The sequence below is a fragment of the Cydia amplana genome, chromosome 25, assembly GCF_948474715.1.
Source record: "Cydia amplana chromosome 25, ilCydAmpl1.1, whole genome shotgun sequence".
In the NCBI taxonomy this organism is placed as follows: Eukaryota; Metazoa; Arthropoda; class Insecta; order Lepidoptera; family Tortricidae; genus Cydia; species Cydia amplana.
In genome coordinates this window covers 5327756-5347296 of record NC_086093.1, presented here as the reverse complement: position 1 = coordinate 5347296, position 19541 = coordinate 5327756, and the positions used below count along the sequence as shown (strand labels likewise).

The following is a 19541-nucleotide window of genomic DNA, read 5'->3' as shown; positions in this document are numbered from 1 at the left end:
AGCTTGGGCAAATATGCTTTCGTATCGTAGGTACCGTTTGTCCGGCTCCTCGGCGGGTTGCATCTTTATAAATATATGATATTTATCGATAACGAAACGGTTTTAATAGGTAACGAAAACTATAACATTAATTTGATGATTTTATTCTTCATGTTTTATAACTTCTTGAAGAGTTTGCAGATAAATTGAAATACATATTTTAATTGATCTGCAAACTCGTATCATTGACAGGCAGTGTCATTTCACGTATTCATTTAAAATCGACATACATGTAGTACAGTATACAATAGTATTCTAAATGCAATTTAATATACATAAGTTTGTAAGGAACCCTCGGTGCGCACACAAGTGGTTGACCTATTTTTTCTATATCGTCAGTTGACAAGCAAAACTCACTAATTACAAAAAATATATTTAAACAGAAATGAACCTTCTGTTCGTACTAATATGGTTCACTATGACTATGAACTTGTGGTGGAACTTAGTGAGTTTTGCTTTTGCTTGTCACCTGACGATATTTTATTTACCTTCCCGAGTAGCAAAGGCCATCTTATATCCAATGTTCTCAGCTCATGCTTCACAAGCACCTGCTGAGTGTAACCTAAGTGAGTTTGTCCTGTTAATGTTGTTAATGTCCAAATTTTTAATAGTTGCCGTTTTGTGAAATATTTTTCCCACTGTACCCACACTCGAGAATTTCTGTTTTGCCCTATGGTTGACTGGCAGAGAATGCCTTAAGGCATTAAGTTCGCCATTTTTACTATTTTTATTGTGCAATAAAGTTAAATAATGAAACTAATGTCTTTTATACAACCAGTCGCTTTTAATTTAGTCATATTTATTCAATTCTTTTAATTTAACAAATCTCGTAGGTTTCTCGTGGTGGACATTTACAAGATGGTACTTAACTCTACCAGGGCGCTGAAATTTCTTACAGCATATTTCGCAAGCATACGGTTTCTCCCCAGTGTGTACCCGATTATGAATTTTTAGTTCAGCAAGAACTACAAAAGCCTTATTACAAATATCGCAAACATGTGGTCTGTTTTCGGAGTGCATCCGTCGGATATGAACATTCAAGGCTGATTTATGTCTGAATGGCTGGCCGCATACTTCACACGAGTGTTTTTTTTCCTCGTGCACCTGCATGTGGTCCAGTAAATTCGTCTTCGTTCGGTATTTTTTATGACATACTTCGCATTCAAAAGGTCTTTCTTCATTATGTGTAACTCTATGGTTATTTAGAATACCTATTTTCGAAAATCGTTTGCTACATATTTCACACATAAATGCTAGATCTTTCTTTTTATCTGCCGTTTCCTTCTCAGTGTGTTTGTTCATGTGTTTTACTAAAGTCCCCTGTAAAGCAAATCGTTTCCCACAAGTATTACAACTGAATTGTTTGTCCATAACTTGATTGTGTTTCTTTAATAAATGTTTCTTCAAGCTATACCTATAGCGGAACTTAGTTTCACAAGTTACACAGGAATAAGGCTTTTCTCCCGTGTGTACGCGCATATGTACATTTAAATTCTCCTTTGTTATGAATCGTTTACTACACAGATGACATGCGTGCTTATAATCCTCAGTGTGAACTTTCAAATGTAGAGTTAAAGCACCTTTAGTTGTGTACCCTTTATTGCATGTTTCACACTTAAAAGGTCTCCCTCTCGAGTGATCAACTTTATGAGTATTCAAAGCAAACTGCGTATTAAATTTCCTTTTACAAATGTCGCAAGTGAACGGATAATCTCCAGAGTGATGTTTGGAGTGAGCGTCTAAATAGTGTTTATCCGCAAATTGCTTTCTGCATATATCACACGTAAAATGTTTTGCCGATCCTTGATCTTCTGATTCTTCTGAGGACTCTTTTTTGCATGTAGTTATTTCTCCTGGCTCCACGCGATCCTGATCATATTTCAAATGACTATTTTTATGTACGTTTAATTGGCCTTTATGTCTAAATTTCTTGTTGCATATGTCACATTCGTATGGTTTTTCACCCGTGTGTATCAGCATATGAGTAACATATTCACGTTTCTGTACAAATCCCCTCTTGCATAAATCGCAAGAGAATTTGAATTTTCCTATATGGTATGCGTAATGAGCATTAAAGTGGCCCTTCTGTCCGAATCTTTTGTCGCATATGTTGCACGAGTAAGGTTTCTCTACGGTGTGGGTGCTGCGCTTGGTAACATTAGGGGCTGGTGCGACCGAGACGCTGTGGGACGCGGTAGGAACGGGTTGAGCAAAAGGCGCTGGCGATCCTTCGTGTAATGCAACTGGAACAATAAGAATTCATATTAGGAAGTGGAATGAGAGTTCATTAGAATTTTTTTCGTCATGCAAGCCTGCAATTGTAAAACAATTGCAGGCTTGCATGACTTGCATACATTTGTTTAAAAAGTACATAGTACTTTACGAAGCTGTTATTGGACATCTATAGTTATTTTAGTTCCCTGGAACACACCTTCACGGAGTACACACCTGATACGATGTTGCTGTCAGCCATCTCCACCTCCGGCCCCTCCTGCTTGATCCCGCCTGCCGGAAACATGACTTAATTGAACATTTAGGTAGGCAAAAATAACGTCATGTTTACGGACGGGAAGGAATACACTAGTTTGTACTTTTGGTGCGATTTTTTCTTAAACTCTTTGCATCCTTAGCGCGACAGTTTTCTTCCATACAAAAATTTAATCCCGAACGACTGGTTTCTAATATTGTTTTTAAATTTAAATAGTTTTTTATCCAAAACTTCATTTTTGATTTATTTTATTTATTTATTATTTATTGATCAAATAAGTAACACAGCATTACAGTATAAAACCAAGGCACTGTGAAACTACAAAATATAAAAGAACTGATACAAAGAAAAACAATATACATAAAAATGAAATTAACTAAATATTAGATTGATAAGCTTTTGTCGCTGATACTGATATCAACCCACTAATACTGATATTCAAACATTTTTCTAGAATTTTGAAATATCCGTCCTTAGGTCAGTTAGCGTAAAATTTCATTTCGACCGAGTTATATTAGTTGCTGAAAATTTTGGAGAAATAAAGGGTGGCTTTCAAGGGAGGGATAAATAAGTAAGTATTATCGTCATGTGAACGTAATTCTTTCAAAGAATTTCGAAAAAATATGTCAGAGAAATAATTGAAATTGCTTCCATATTAGTGTCCTATAAGTTAATTCACCCACATGTCTACGAGTATCTATAGAATACTTACGCGAAATGGCGTCATCTCCAGTAGCTTTCTCTAACTTGATATTGAATTTGTCTCCCTCAGCTGAAAGGAAATATTGTGTTATTATATCATTGTAAGCATGTTTAACATTAATTTGAATATAATAGTCGATTAGAGGAACAGACAGCCTTCATAAAGTAACTACTGTTAAGCCTCATCTCCATATCGCGCGGCAATCCATCGAACATTGACTCGCGCGGCACCCGCGCGCAATTGATACCGGGCGCATCGAGTTGGCTCGCGCGGCAGCCCGGTATCCATTGCGCGCGGCTGCCGATGTTCGATGGTTTGCCGCGCGATATGGAGACGGGGCTTTAAACCCATATTCAGAACAACACGTATATATTGAATTAGGTATTTCACAAACAAAATTTCATAACATGCACAGTGTTCCAGGATCGTTGGGACTGGACATTTATTGCCAAACCTCACTATCAATGTTGCAGTTCATTGAAAATTGCCACCAACCCTACTTTTGATTGTTATGTATGTAAGGCGGCCTATTGTGACATTTGTGAGGGATGCTATGGAACTGCAATTTCTCAATTTGCTCTCCCCTGACCAAGTGCTCGGACCGGCGCTGACTCTAAGGTCTAGCTTACTGGCAGGGAGCGCTCCCGTGAGCCGCTTGTGCAGTACGTCCTGCACGTGCTGCACTTGCAGCTTGAAATCGCTCGCGTCCCGCAGCCGCGCCACGCACACCTCGCAGATACCACACTCGTCATTTCCTAAACTTAGCTGGAACACAAAATAAAGTCTTCAATAGAACTTTTCATATAATTAAGCAAGCAGCTACATCAATTTGCAGGAAGCTATACATGATACAAAAGCATTGGGAGCCTATTATAACTAGGTCAGACATATTTTAGAAAAAGGTCACTTCTGTAGACAATATGATAAAGTTTATATACTTACATTTAAACCAAAGCATTCTCTCAGCATGTCGTAATATATCTCTGCTTTGCCGAAATGATTATACAGTGTCTTGAGGCCTTTGTCCGGAGGGCGCACCAGGCAGCAGCTACATGAGTAGTACTCCTCCATCGTCGTATAAGCTGGGATTGGGTAAATGTCCACTTATAAATTTAATTATTAAATATTTTTTACTATTTCATTATTATCATTCTAATTTACTATTATTTCTTGACAAATCACCAATGTTGTATATTTACTACTCGAATCGCCAGAGGAGTAAGTTTTTTCGGAAAGCACACCAAATTTATTTACAGAGCATAATGCATGTCTACGTCCATTTTATATCTGTCGGTTACTTGGTGTATTAAATTGTAGACAACATGGCGACATAGCAGTCTCGCCCATGTCTCGCCTATCAGGGAGAACCTTATCTGCTATTTTACCACTGATTACTTACCCGTAGCAGTTAATCAAGACTATGATAATAACTACCACCAAACAAGAACAACACAACAATGAAGAGTTACTCGGAAATTTCACCGAGAACAATTTTTTCAATATTAGCTGTAGCAAGAGTGTCAACGCCACGATGGGTAGAATCCAATCACAGAGACAGATGTTCGAAGCGTCTCTAAAGTCTTTGATTTAGTTTACAAGCATTTATATTCATCTTCCATGTATATAGAAAGCCATAATAAAATCATGAATAAAATAAAGTCAGACGCCATCAGAAGTTCATTGACATGACCATTGACAGAAAACATAGAAGGTTCATGACAGAAAACACAGAAAATGACCAATCAACAGAGGGCATAGAGTCTGTGCGGAAAGAGAAGAGTCGTGGAATGTATTGGGCCATGATTGGGCCCCATACATTCCACGACTCTTCTCTTTCATAAAAAAAGGCGCGAAATTCAAATTTTCTATGGGACGATATCCCTCCGCGCCTACATTTTTCAAATTTGCCGCTTATAGCTGGTCAACCAAATCTTGTCAGTAAAAAATGACGGATATTTGTAAGATATCTGAGAGTTAAATAAAACGTTTGTTAATAATAATAATTTGTGGTTGGATTTTTAAACATGAAAATCTTGGCGTAATATTTTGAACTTGGCTTCTGCAGCGCAGCAAAACGTTGCAAATAAAAAAAAAAAACTGTCAATTCATATTGTCAATGGTCAATTCAATTGGTCGTCAATGAAATGATGGATTAGATTAGAGATATGCTGTGATGCCTGTGATTGAATAATGAATATGGATTGATTCTACCTAAAGAATACAATACTCAGACTCACAAAGATTCTGCCCGTCGTGGTCGTGGCGTTGACACACTCGGCCACTTTAAAAAAATCTTCCCGGTGAAATTTCCAAGTATCACTGTCGTGTTTTTCTAGTTTGGTAGTTACTATCACAGTCTCCATTTATAGCTGCTACGGGTAAGTAATCAGTGGTTAAATAGCAGATAGGGTTCGCCCTGATAGTTACAACAATATAAAACTAATCAATATTAAATTCGGCAATTGTACACATGCAAGCCCGAAAAACATTAATAAAACGTGACGCGATGCCACCCGACGCGACGCGTCTTGAGTCGATCAAATTGTATTATTTACTATGACCAGAATCACACTATGAATACTCCACGTGCCGTCACGGTGTTCATAATAAAATAATAAGAGTAAATTGATTGACAAAACAAAATTACCAAACAAAGCAAAGTTACTACTCCCTTGGGGTTACTCCCTATAATGTAAGTGTACATTACATAACCCATAGTTATAATGAGTCAGATCCACTATTACAGTTTAGAGAAGTGGGACCCAATCCACAAAATATAAATAATGTTGGAAGCATAGTCGAGTGATCAATCAAGGCACTGTGAATGTTGACTGGATGACGGTACTGGAAATCATATATTTACTATTGGAGTGTCCTAATTTACATCATCCTATATATTACTTTCTTCCATGTGAGAGAACTTGTCCAGCCAATATTAAATTTTACACCGTTTTGAATAAATGTATGTCTAACATAATCTTAAATTGTAGACACATGTTTAAGTAGTGTTACCACCCGTGGATATGTTAGGTTGTATTTATTGTAGTGTGCATATTTGTTATTAGTTTTGTGTTAGTATGTAAGTATATTGAGTTGTTTTGTTTCTTTGTAGGTTGGTCAGATATCCTATCTAGATGAACTATCAAATAATATATATACTGGCCGAGTCTTATCTAACCTTAATATTGGCATGATAAAGGCTTGATGAAACAATAACACACTAATGTTAATTGAGTAGTGCTCAGCAATTTCAATATTTCCAAGGGGACATTTACTCAATCCCAGCTTATACGACGATGGAGGAGTACTACTCATGTAGCTGTTGCCTGGTGCGCCCTCCGGACAAAGGTCTCAAGATACTATACAATCACCTCGGCAAAGCAGAGATATATTATGATATGCTGAGAGAATGCTTCGGTTTAGATGTAAGTATGAAACCATTATCCTATTCAAATGTTTACATTTATGCATTTATTTGACAATATCTCTCGCAACATGTCTTGTAGACATATAGGATTCTTAAATTTTATTTATTTATTTATTTATATAGCCCTTTATTCTGAAAATATTTGTTGATTTTAGTAGTAATTTTAGTTTTGAATATTTATATGAAGTCTCTTAGTTCAGTGTGCCTGTCGGCAAAGGCCTCCTCCAACTCCTTCCAGTATTTCCTCTCTCTTGCCACCCTTGTCCAGAGTGGTCCCACTGTGAGTATAATTTCGTCTTCCCATCGTGTTAATTGAGTGCCTTTCGATCTTGACCCATCTGCCACATGAGAATTCTTTGGCTCCACTTCTCTGTCTTGCATCTTATAGTGTGGCCTGCCCATCTCCATTTTTGCATGTCTATGTGGGTGAGGATGTCTGCTACTTTTGTTCTGGTTCTTATGTCAGAGTTGCGGTTTCTATCCTGTAATTTTATACCGAGCATGCTCCTCTCCATCGCTCTCTGCTTTTGCATCACGACAACCGTCCTGCAAATTGAAGTAGCTGCTTCATTACTTATATGACAAGTTGTAAATAACATAGTTTTTATTTTGTGTTCCAGCTAAGCTTGGGAAATGATGAGTGCGGGATCTGCGAGGTGTGCGTGGCGCGGCTGCGGGACGCGAGCGACTTCAAGCTGCAAGTGCAGCGCGTGCAGGACGTACTGCACAAGCGGCTCAAGGGAGTACTCTCTGCGAGTAAGCTTTATGAATGTGATATAGCAGGCCTCGGACCGGACCAAGGTCGCGGTCCAGTACGCCCGTCTGTTACAGCTTTAAACTGAAGTAAGGTATTAAACTACGTTACAGAGTCCCGCGTCGGCGTGCTGGAGGAAAGCAGATCGGAACTGGACCAACTGGCGAAATTTGTTGATGACGTTATTACGGACTCGACGAGGAACGAGCAATGGGTTAGACGCTCGAACATCAATGTTGTACCGGAAGTGACGGGTGAGAACGGATCGGACACGGACATTTATTTTATAACGCGCGTCGCTGTTAGGACTGACACTGATAGTACAAAGCCCAAGCTCGAAATTGTCAAAATGCGGCGGAGGTTACTTTTTTTTTTTTTTTTTTTTTTTTTTTTTTTTTTTTTTTTATAATAATAATAATTTATTTATAAACATCATATTACAGTGATTGCCTTAAAGACTAGAAAATAGGTATAACCTGTACTTTAGGGTAAACAGCGCTCCTCCCCAGAATATTAGTTGTAGGAGATGTTTATATTTTATACAATTTTTATACAAAAAAGAGAAAAAGACAATTGAGAATCATTTTAAATCATTAATACAGAAAAATTAACTTATAGATCTAAATCTGAAGCTGGTGTGTGTGTGTGTGTGTGTGTGTGTGTGTGTGTGTGTGAGTGAGTGAGTGAGTGAGTGTCTATGCAGAAAAATTGACTTAAATGTTAGTTAAGTAATTATATTCAGAATTTCTTCAGTGTTTTCGTAATTTTGATCTAAAAGCCAGTTAGTAACAATAGTTTTACATTCCCTTTTAGTTGTGTTATAAATATTTAGTGTTTTATTAAGTTTATTATAAACATATGGTCCATTAAAATCAAAAAATCTTCGGCTAAAAGCTGTGTTAAATCTTTTGGATCTTTGCCCGACATAGAACGCTCTTCGACAGTTATTATTTCTTACATGTTGTATATTATAGTCAAGTTTAGAGTGGTATCTGAGGGCAACGCTTAAAATAAATAGTTGTCTTACTGACAGAACTTTTGCAGTTTTATATAAATATTCAGTGGGAGTTAAGAAAGGCAGAGAGTGCATAACTTTAAGTACGAAGCGTTGTGCTCTTTCAAGATGTATTAGAGTTGTTTTGGGCGCACCTCCCCAAGCCGAGATACAATACGATAAAATCGACTGACACAAAGCAAAATATATACGTTTTAGTAAGGAACTATCAGCGACATGTCTCATATTCTTAAATATATATATTAGCTTACGCACTCTTCCAGTTAACCCTTCTATATGCGCACTGTAGTTTAATTGCGAATCAATTGTGACTCCAAGATATTTTATAGTATCAGTTTTGGCAATTGGTTTACAGGAGCACATAACACCAAGAGGAGTCGAACATTCATGCGCTATTAGTCGTAGTTCGTTTGGAGGCTGTCCAGGAGCTCTGATAGAATGCGTAATATATTTGGTTTTATCTACATTTATCGTTAGTATATTTTGTCTTAGCCAGTTTGTTACAGTATCTAATCCAATCTGTGCCCTATGGAAGGCGTCTTCCCAGGATTTTTCTGCAACCAAGAGTACCGTATCATCCGCGTACGTTATAATTTTGGTATCAGGGATAGCATATTCACACAGGTCATTTATATAAATAAGAAACAGCGTTGGCCCCAATATGCTTCCCTGTGGTACTCCAAACTTAATTGGCAGGTCCTTACTTATGGATTTCCCCACAGCCACACATTGCCTTCGATTGCTCAGGTAATCCTTAAAAATATCCAGGGGTTTCCCACGTATGCCTACCGCTTCCATTTTATCTATAAGCTTGGGTATGTGCACTGAGTCAAAGGCTTTGGCCAGATCCATAAATAAGGATATGCATTTTTTTCTTTTATCCAGGTTTTCGGATATAAAACTAGTGAGTTCTTGCACCGCATCATCCGTCGATTTACCTGATCGGAAGCCATATTGGTTAGGAGATAGAATATTGAATTTTTCTAAAAAATTGTTTAGTCTAACGTTGAGTATACGTTCTAAAATCTTTGACATTGATGGCAGAATTGAAATTGGGCGATAGTTACTTGGCAATGTTTTATTTCCATTTTTGTAAATTGGTTTGACAAGAGATTTTTTTAGGGTTTCTGGAAATATACCTCGTGCTAGACATCTATTAAAAATATGAGTCAGAATCGGGATAAAAATATGTTTGTGTTCTTTGATAATGTAGTTTGGGATCAGGTCCCATCCTACGGAACATTTGGTTCTTAAATTCATAATCAAATTTTCTATTTCTTTCTCGTCAGTGTCTAACAGGACCATTGAATTTGTAAGTCTTTTTAATTTTGTAGTTTCTGTCATAGAATTTGATTTGGATAGTATGTTTTCGGCTAGAGACCTACCCACATTTACAAAAAAGTCGTTTGTTTTGTCAACTGCTTCCTCAGGTGTTTCATAGGCGGATAATAAGTCATTAACCAGGTTTTCAGTTTTATTTGTTCCTGTTATACTTTTTATAGTATTCCATAGAAGTTTGCTACTATTTCCTGCCTTATTAATTTCTTTCTTCTCATATTCTTGTTTGACCTTTCTCAGAATATTACAACAAAAATTTCTATATCTACGGTACGTTAGTTTTAATATTTCGTTATTTGGCGAGTTCTTATGTTTGGTATGTAATCTGTCTCTGTTTCGAATGCACTTGAGGAGCCCCGGTGTGATCCAAGGTTTGATAATAAATTTGCGTCGAGGTAAATTGTATGTTATTGTGTGTTTTAATATCAAATTTTGAATTCGTTTAGTAAATAAGTTAAGTGCTAAGTTAGGATCTTGTATACTGAGAATTTCATTAAAGTTAGTATTTTTTAAATCGTCGTCGAAAGACTTTTTATGTAGTTTAGTACGCGTATGACTTTCGAGAGATTTTATTTCCTTTTCATGAAGGCATAAAAGTACCGATTTGTGATCAGTGAGAGTCGATTGTATTACCACTGTTTGAGTTGTTATTTTTGATCGCAGTATGACATGGTCCAGACAAGCCTGGCTCTCGTCACGTGTACTATAATTATGACCAGGCAATAGTCCATGAGATGCAAGCAGATTTAGGTACTGACCAACCCGTGAGTCCAGTTCATTGTTTAATATATTTATATTAATATCACCTATAATAGCAAGGTTTTGGTGACTGCGTAAATTTAGTAGGACATTATTTAGAGATGATAAAAAGTTTTGAATGTCATAGTAGGAAGGAGATCTGTATATTGTTATTAAAGTATATTTAGAGTTTATTTTCAGTACTAGGCAGTTGCAATCCTGAAAGGTAGGCTCTTCGAATTCGATCCTGAGATTAGATTTGGCATAGACAACAATTCCATCATTTTGGTTATTGACATTCTTGCTTACATAATAATTATAACCCTCTAGTACTGGGATTACCGGAGCACACGAAAGCCAACATTCGGTAAGCACAATTATGTCACATACGAAATCTAGCCTCGTAAGAAGGATAATGAGCTCTGAGAAATTTTTGTTAATGCTACGTATGTTTTGGGTTAGGATTTTGAGCGACGAAGGTTGAATTTGCGCTTTGCAGGACTCAACATCAGAGATGAGCGATTTAGATACCGATATATGGTCTAAGTCTTGTAAAATATGATTTATTTCATTCACTTTTGTAATAATAGGCAAAGTGTCTTTTATAAAAAGGTGCATTTGTGTTGCTGATAATGTACTCGAAGGGTTTATATTGTTTATCATTAAGTGTGGAGTGGCTACGGGTTAATGTGTGTGTATATTGATAAAAATGACTGTGACATTTTAGAAATGATGTGTCTACATTAATTTGGGATTGATGTGGGAAATGTATGTGTGACTTAAAACTAGTAAAAATGTATATTGACAATTTAAGTAATAATATCAGTAACTTAAGGACTAGTCATTTCGGGATAGAGATATTATTAAGATCGGCCTCACTATTTATTTTTATGGGTTTCTGATTTTCAGCCTTACGTAAGTAAATTGCTCCGCGGTATGACCATGCGTAAGCTAAACCATGGTTCTTGACAAACTGTCTTGCTGTGTACAGTAATTTTTGTCCATTTCGGGTGAGGGCTTCCGAGACGTAGATTGGAGTTTTAGGATCCTTGAGCTTCAGGTGGCTTCCATTCAACTTGTCTGTATTTTTCTTGCCCTTATTGAACTGTATAACAGCGTCTACAACTTGTTCTTTTTTGATCACTGATGTAAATTCAGCGTACATTGTTTTCTTGTCTTCCAGTTTGGTTTTGACCGTGAATACATCTTTTATGTCCGCATCCTTAATTTCTACTTTAATAGCTTGCCCCATGTGCTTTACAATTTCACATAATTTTTCTTTTGTTTCATATTGATTGTCTTCCGTCAATTGATTGGGTAGATTTCTAATTTCAATGGCAGGTCCTTTTAATTTCCTTTCAAGTAACTCAATTCTGTTTTCCAGTTCTTGGATATGTTTTCTATCCTTTATTTTGTCTTCTTTCAGCTCTTTTACGTTTTCCAGGATTTCATCATATCTTTCTGACAAAAAGTCTACTGTCTTAGAGATCCCGTCATTTTGTTTCTCAATTTTCGAGACTGAGTCCTGCAGGTCCTTGAAGCGGCCCGCCTGTTCAAGTGAGAAGGAGGCAAACATGCTCCTCATTTGCTCCATAATTGTTTCCATATTACCAGAGTTGCTGTCTTCATAGAACTTTCTTTTGAAACGCCGCTGGTGTGTCGTATCGTCGGGGGTGCCTTCCGTACCCGGTCGGGCAGGCTCAAGCTCGTGCATAGCCGGAGTATTCAGTTCATCCGCTGCACCCGGGGCCGGGGCCTGGGCCTGGGCAGTTTCCATTTCTGCGGTTTTGTCTGTATGAGGAATTTTATTAAAAGCCGAGGCTGCTGACGACTTCGTTTGCGGCGGCGTACGTTTTAGTGGTGACATTTTGCGTGGATTGTGTAAGTCGTAGAGTGGAGGTACCAGGATCGCATAAAAATGTGATGGTGCAAGGTTCAGAGTACTTTGGTTTCTTAACTTATCGATATAACGTAACCAGTATGTCTTGGGCAATGCAGTTCTTAATTCTTATCGAGAGTCTAGGTTAATTGGTAGCAATCGATGATTTCATACAAATTTTCGTTCCGTCCAGTTTAATGAGATACCTGGGTCTATGTTAGCTGGTCGCTATCGACGATTTCATATAAATTTTCTTTCCGTCCAGTCTAGTAAGATCCCTTGCTCCTGCGCCTCACAGAAATAGTTTCGTCTCTTTTTTGTACAGTAATTCGGCGTGGCGGTGATGACAAAGAGGCGAATACGTAAGGTCGAGAATGTGCACTCACTCAGTGGGTCCGTCTGGTTCCATTTTGCACACTTGTCAACTTCTGCGCTCCTATTATTTCGCAATGATTTAATTTGTGAGAAATTTATTTTTATTTGTACTTTTTTTTTAAAGAAGTATAATAAATATTGTTCTCAATGCGTCCGTTCTGTTACGGGGTCCGAGGGGAAGAGGTGGTTTATGTGTAATATTCGCTGTTTGTTTACATATCGTCGCTATACTTACTCAACCTCATATCTGCAACAATCATTTGATGGAAATGTCGCTTTTCTTTCATTCGGAATACGGGTGTTTTTGTCATCAAATGAGTGTTGCAGATACGAGGTTGAGTAAGTATAGCGGCGATATTAGTTTAAAAAAAATACGCGCGCAGCCAAATTAACTACATATATGTATGTAGTTTATAGCTTGATGTGTGGAAAAGACCCACAGGATTTTAATTTTATTAATCAATTTATTTTTATGAAATTTTCCTGCCCATTTAGAACACCAACTCTGAACCTAATTCAATATAAACGTGCTGTATCTAATTCTGTTTTTAGTTGTTTTAACTTCATAACGGCTGTCTGTTTCATCAAACTATTATGAAATTTAAATGAATGCTTAACAAGTTCACTATAATAAAATAATAACGTTTTCTTTCAGCTGCGGGTGACAACTTCAAAATCAAGTTAGAGAAACCGACTGGAGATGACGCCATTTCGCGTAAGTGTCCTATACGAGGGGTGCCTTTTATTTAGTATTTGCCTAAACTTGAGTTATATTTTTGCCTACCTAAGTGTACAATTAAGCCGTGTTTCCGGCAGGCGCGATCAAGCAGGAGGGGCCGGAGGTGGAGATGGCTGACAGCAACGTCGTATCAGGTATGTACTCTCGAAAGCTGTATCCCAACCTAGAAAAACATAGAAGTCTGATTAGAGCTCTCAAATTAGCCCACGTGCTTTGTAATACTGTAACTCCCTAGAGAGTAATAGCTTTTTTTACAATCCATAACTCCTGCGGGAACAATATAGGCATTTGTCCTTCAATACACCTTCCTGAAATAAGATTTTTTTCGAGCAAGTGTGATGAAAAAATATTAATGTAATTGTAGAACATAACATTTCAGTAACTGAACTCAGAGTTCAGTTACTGAAATGTCATGTTAATGTAATTGTAGAACATAACATTTCAGTAACTGAACTCTGAGTTCACATTCGTCTAAATACTTATGTTCGTACTAAGTATGTTACTATTAGCGATGCTAGAAAACCATAGTGTATTAAAAATATCTTTTTCTACTCCAGCACTTAAATGTGTCAATTAAATGACTGACAGTGATATCTAAAGCAATGTCATTTGAATGCTTTGTCTATAGGCTCATAAGATGACTGCTAGCAGTCATCTTATGAGTATAATACAACTGCTTTATTTTTTTTAAAGATACAAGTTCCGATCATCTTGATTGAAAGAGGTATGTTTTCATTTACAATAATAACTCTTTTTTTTTAAATAATAACTCAATTTTTTTTAAATAATAACTCTTTTTTTTTTTTTTTTTTTTTTTTTTTTTTTTTTTTTTTTTTTTTTTTTTTTTTTTTTTTGCTGCAGCTGTCATAGAAAAAGTAATGTATGCAACAGCTCATAATTGGTTCTTAAAATTCTCGGGTCTTTTTTTACAAAACTCGACTACGTCTCGTTTTGTAACTTCGACCCTTGAATTTTAAGAACCCTTATTATATCACTGTTGCATAAACTACTATAGGACGAAAAAGTTTCTTATGTACACTCATGCCACTTCCTAATATGAATTCTTATTGTTCCAGTTGCATTACACGAAGGTTCGCCAGCGCCTTTTGCTCAACCCGTTCCTACCGCGTCCCACAGCGCCTCGGTCGCGCCAGTCCCTAACGTTACCAAGCGCAGCTCCCACACTGAAGAGAAACCATACGCGTGCAACATATGCGACAAAAGATTCGGACAGAAGGGCCACTTAAATGCTCATTACGCAAACCATATAGGGAAATTCAAATTCTCTTGCGAATTATGCAAAAGGGGATTCGTACACAAACATCAATATATTACTCATATGCGGATACACACTGGAGAGAAACCTTACGCGTGCAAAATCTGTGACAAACGATTCCGACAGAAGAGCCACTATAATGAGCATTACGCAAACCACATAGGAAAATTCCAATTCTCTTGCGAATTATGCAAAAGGGGATTCGTAAAGAAATTCGATTATGATTCTCATATGCGGATACACACGGGTGAAAAACCATACGAATGTGATATATGCAACAAGAAATATAGACATAAAGGACAATTAAACCAACATAAAAATACTCATGTGAAATATGATCAGGATCGCGTGGAGCCAGGAGAAATAACTACATGCAAAAAAGAGTCCTCAGAAGAATCAGAAGATCAAGGATCCGCCAAATATTTTACGTGTGATATATGCAGAAAGCAATTTGCGGATAAACACTATTTAGATGCTCATTCCAAACATCACTCTGGAGATTATCCGTTCACTTGCGACATTTGTAAAAGAAAATTTAATACACAGTTTGCCTTGAATACTCATAAAGTTGATCACTCTGGAGGGAGACCTTTTAAGTGTGAAACATGCAATAAAGGGTACACAACTAAAGGTGCTTTAACTCTACATTTGAAAGTTCACACTGAGGACTATAAGTACGCATGTCACCTGTGTAGTAAACGATTCATAATAAAGGAGACTTTAAATGTACACATGCGCGTACACACGGGGGAAAACCCTTATACCTGTGTAACTTGTGAAGCTAAGTTCCGCTATAGATGTAGCTTAAAGAAACATTTATTAGAGAAACACAATCAAGTTATGGACAAACAGTTCAGTTGTGATACTTGTGGGAAACAATTTGCATTACAGGGGACGTTAGTAAAACATATGAACAAACACATTGAGAAAGAATCCACAGATAAAAAGAAAGACCTAGCATTTATGTGTGAAATATGTAGCAAACGATTTTCGACAAAAGGTATTCTAAAAACCCATAGAGAAACACATAATGAAGAAAAACCTTTCGAGTGCGAAGTATGTCATAAAAAATACCGAACGAAGACAAATTTACTGGACCACATGCAGGTTCACGAGGAAAAAAAACACTCGTGTGAAGTATGCGGAAAGCCATTCAGACATAAGTCTGCCTTGAATGTTCATATCCGACGAATGCACGAGGAAAACAGACCGCATGTTTGCGATATTTGCAACAAGGCTTTTGTAGTTCTTGCAGAACTAAAAATTCATAATCGTGTACACACTGGGCAGAAACCGTATGCTTGCGAAATATGTTGTAAGAAATTTCAGCGCCCTGGTAAAGTTAAGAAACACATTATAAATGTCCACCACGAGGAACCTACGAGATTTATAAAATTAGTAGAATTGAATAAGTATGACTAAATTAAAAGTGATTTGTTGTATAAAAGACATGCAAGATGGCATTGGCTCTCATTGGCATGGCACTCAGTTTTAGAGTTCCGTAGTCAACTTATTACATTATAGTTTCGCCAAGTCAGTCCGCGACTTCGCTCAGTGGTCGTTACATCTATTAAGCTGCAATTTGACATGGAGTCAGGCTTGCAAAATTGAAAAAGAAATTGGTTTTGGAAGTAGGGTTGACCCTGGTCCCAATTTTATAAGGAATGAGGAAAGGATACTCTAGGCCCTAGGGTGACAGTCTCGACTCCCCTGCGCTTTGTGGCCAGCTTTATGAACCAAATGACCAAGACTTATTGGAGCTACTGAAGACTATCGAAGTCGGAGACCGGAATCGTTAAAAAGCGGCCAAGTGCGAGTCGGACTCGCCCATGAAGGGTTCCGTATTTAGGCGATTTATGACGTATAAAAAAAATCTACTTACTAGATCTCGTTCAAACCAATTTTCGGTGGAAGTTTACATGGTAATGTACATCATATATTTTTTTTAGTTTTATCATTCTCTTATTTTAGAAGTTACAGGGGGGGGGGACACACATTTTACCACTTTGGAAGTGTCTCTCGCGCAAACTATTCAGTTTAGAAAAAAATGATATTAGAAACCTCAATATCATTTTTGAAGACCTATCCATAGATACCCCACACGTATGGGTTTGATGAAAAAAAAAATTTGAGTTTCAGTTCGAAGTATGGGGAACCCCAAAAATTTATTGTTATTTTTCTATTTTTGTGTGAAAATCTTAATGCGGTTCACAGAATACATCTACTTACCAAGTTTCAACAGTATAATTCTTATAGTTTCGGAGAAAAGTGGCTGTGACATACGGACGGACAGACAGACGGACAGACGGACAGACAGACAGACAGACAGACATGACGAATCTATAAGGGTTCCGTTTTTTGCCATTTGGCTACGGAACCCTAAAAACTGCCAAACCACAATGTGGTTTGCTGGCAAACAAGGCACTAAGCTAGGTAGTTTATAAATATCTAACTTAAACTTGTCTATTTAACCCTTTACCGCCCACGCAGCACTACATGGCAGTTATAATTTTCAACTCTATTGAAAACTATTAAAGTACTTTTTCTTGTAAGCGAGATTTGTGAATAAACGTTTTATTTATTATTTATTTAACTATTAAAGTACAATGTACATTTTTAAACAAATTATTTTTTATGACTTGAAATGAGGGGTTAACTCGAATTTTAAGTTGTATATATTTGTACAAGGTCTAGCGGGGCAATTTCGACTGGTAAGTTATAAAGTACAACTTTGACTATCGAAAACTACATCTACAGTACTTTTACCTACTGACAATTGATTGTCTAGGTTTTATTTTTTCAGACTTACATACAAAATCGTTGAATAGGCTATAAATATGCGACTCACCTTTGAAAAACTTATAAGTTATAGTAACATTAGAAACCACTATTTATATAGAATATTTAAGGAGCCAACTCGCACGTGTACTGAAAGAATTTTGTCGAAAACCAAATAGCCGCGTAGATCAGAGAGCATTCGGTCTATCAAAGCCATCTATGGTAAAATTATGAACAACCTTTTCCGCTATCTGGACATGGATGACACTAATTATTAATGTCAAACATGGAAGATACTTCCATTAAATACTTGAAATTTCGGTATCAGTATTGCCCCGCTATACCTTAATTATATCTTCATCTAATGTTAAGAATGTAACTATCGTAATTCTAGCAATAAAAAATATAGAAATTAAACGGGTACAGATACGACTTTTGGTTGATCTTTGCTAATTTGGAAGATGAATAAAATATAGAAATAAATTAAAAGCCTTTTTATTCCAAGTTTCAATGAAATCGAATAAATTAGCTCTTAATGGTGGCAACTTCCCGGATCCACTTGTCTACGCCGTGTCAAACACAAAAGCTGTCACGCTGACGCCACGTCACCGAAGTGTCAAAACTGAAATTGAACTTTATGCATATGCACGTAGTATGTTGCTCTGTGGTCTGTGACCGATTAATCGGTCTTTGGCGTTGAACCTACGGTGCGTACATGTATATCGGTCATTGGCGTCCAAAAGGTTAAACGAGCAAGAAAAAAAGGCATCCTTCTCTAACTTTTGAACCATGGGTCCAAAATATATGAAAAAAATCGTGAAAGTAAAGCTTAGTAAAAACGTTCAATGAAAACTATAGCGAACATGATCGATTAACATCGGTTGTTTTACAAGGGAGCTAAGTTGTTGTTTAACCTCTCGTCCTAATATTAATACCCGAGCGAGTGAAAGATTCCAAATTTGAACCACGAGCGTAGCAAGTGGCTCGAAAATGGAATCTTGAGCGTTGCGAGGGTTAAAGAAATTTTCCCACCGAGTGAAACACAAAATGTTTCACCACACCGACACAAGGAAAATACTAACTGTAAAATATCAAACAAAATCAAAGCAAATACTTCGTATTGTACGAGGGTCGTTCTCGCATTTCGTGCAAATCGGTGTTTTCGGAAATTTACCAAAAATGTGGTGGCGTTTTCGAATATCTGTTAATGCAAGGTTGTAACATAGGGCCTAAAGTATATGTATCTCCAATGAACAATTCTAAAAAAGTTAGTATTTTCTTTATATGTACAATTAACACCCAATTTTTTCATTCATCTCTATATGTAACGCATGAAGATATAACTTTGACCTACATTTTAACCTTAAGATACTACAAATAGAAAATTCGTTGTTTGTGCAATAAATGACTTATTTAGTTATGTTTTAAATCGTATAATATTAGAAGCTAGAAATAAATAATAAAAACTATACAGCCTTATAAGTGTATGGTTCAAGTAATTTCTTCATTACCGACGCGAGAAATAGATTAGCTATATTTTGCTACATAGCGAGGGTATATAGCGCCTACCGCCGATGCAACACATTGTTCGTCAGTCAGTTGGCCGCATGATCTCGTAGCGGATGCCCGTGTGCCACTGTTAGCGAAAATATATACGATCTCTCGGGTCGGGAAGGAGTGTGGTTCTCGATAGTCTTCATCGCCATCGCGTGATTTATACAGTAAGTAGCAAGTGTACATTATTATAATTATACGTAATGAAGTGTTTTAGTGTCGCCTTTCAGATGGTTTATTCTGCAAAATTAAGGTCTGATGCCAACTGATGTAGGCGACAAAAACTTCCAAAACTTCATTCATATCGGTTTCATTCACTTCTTTTCCTTCCAATTTTACTGGGGAAGGTAATGAATGACTTAAGAAGGTAATGATAATATATTCGAGGCAGTGCATTTAATGAAAAGAGGCTTAGTAATTATAAATACTACGCTGTTA

The 19541-nt window shown here is 37.0% G+C and overlaps 2 protein-coding genes across 2 annotated transcripts in view; one reads left to right on the top strand and one right to left on the bottom strand.

Moving 5' to 3' along the window:
* Window positions 1–803: 803 nt before the first annotated feature.
* LOC134659669 (gastrula zinc finger protein XlCGF57.1-like) lies at window positions 804–4328 on the bottom strand. Its single transcript, XM_063515350.1, has 5 exons — window positions 4173–4328; window positions 3860–3995; window positions 3240–3299; window positions 2488–2544; window positions 804–2282 (listed from the first exon to the last, which is right to left on the bottom strand). Exons 1-5 carry the CDS (start codon window positions 4299–4301, stop codon window positions 829–831), a joined length of 1836 nt encoding a protein of 611 aa, XP_063371420.1. The 5' UTR covers window positions 4302–4328; the 3' UTR covers window positions 804–828.
* Window positions 4329–6427: 2099 nt separating this feature from the next.
* LOC134659406 (zinc finger protein 728-like) overlaps window positions 6428–19541 on the top strand; it is a 44035-nt gene continuing 30921 nt past the window's right edge. Inside the window, exons 1-3 of the mRNA XM_063515050.1 lie at window positions 6428–6655; window positions 7278–7413; window positions 13412–13471. Of these exons, the coding sequence (XP_063371120.1) occupies window positions 6527–6655; window positions 7278–7413; window positions 13412–13471 (325 nt within the window). The 5' untranslated portion in view covers window positions 6428–6526. The remainder of the gene's footprint in view (window positions 6656–7277; window positions 7414–13411; window positions 13472–19541) is intronic.

Excerpts from the sequence above, each read along its gene's own strand:
- LOC134659669 (XM_063515350.1), bottom strand. The coding sequence starts at position 4,301 with ATGGAGGAGTACTACTCATGTAGCTGCTGCCTGGTGCGCCCTCCGGAC. Across the intron at positions 3,996-4,172 it reads GAGAATGCTTTGGTTTAAAT|CTAAGTTTAGGAAATGACGA; the intron begins GTAAGTATATAA and ends TTTGTGTTCCAG. Across the intron at positions 2,283-2,487 it reads TGACAGCAACATCGTATCAG|TTGCATTACACGAAGGATCG; the intron begins GTGTGTACTCCG and ends TTATTGTTCCAG.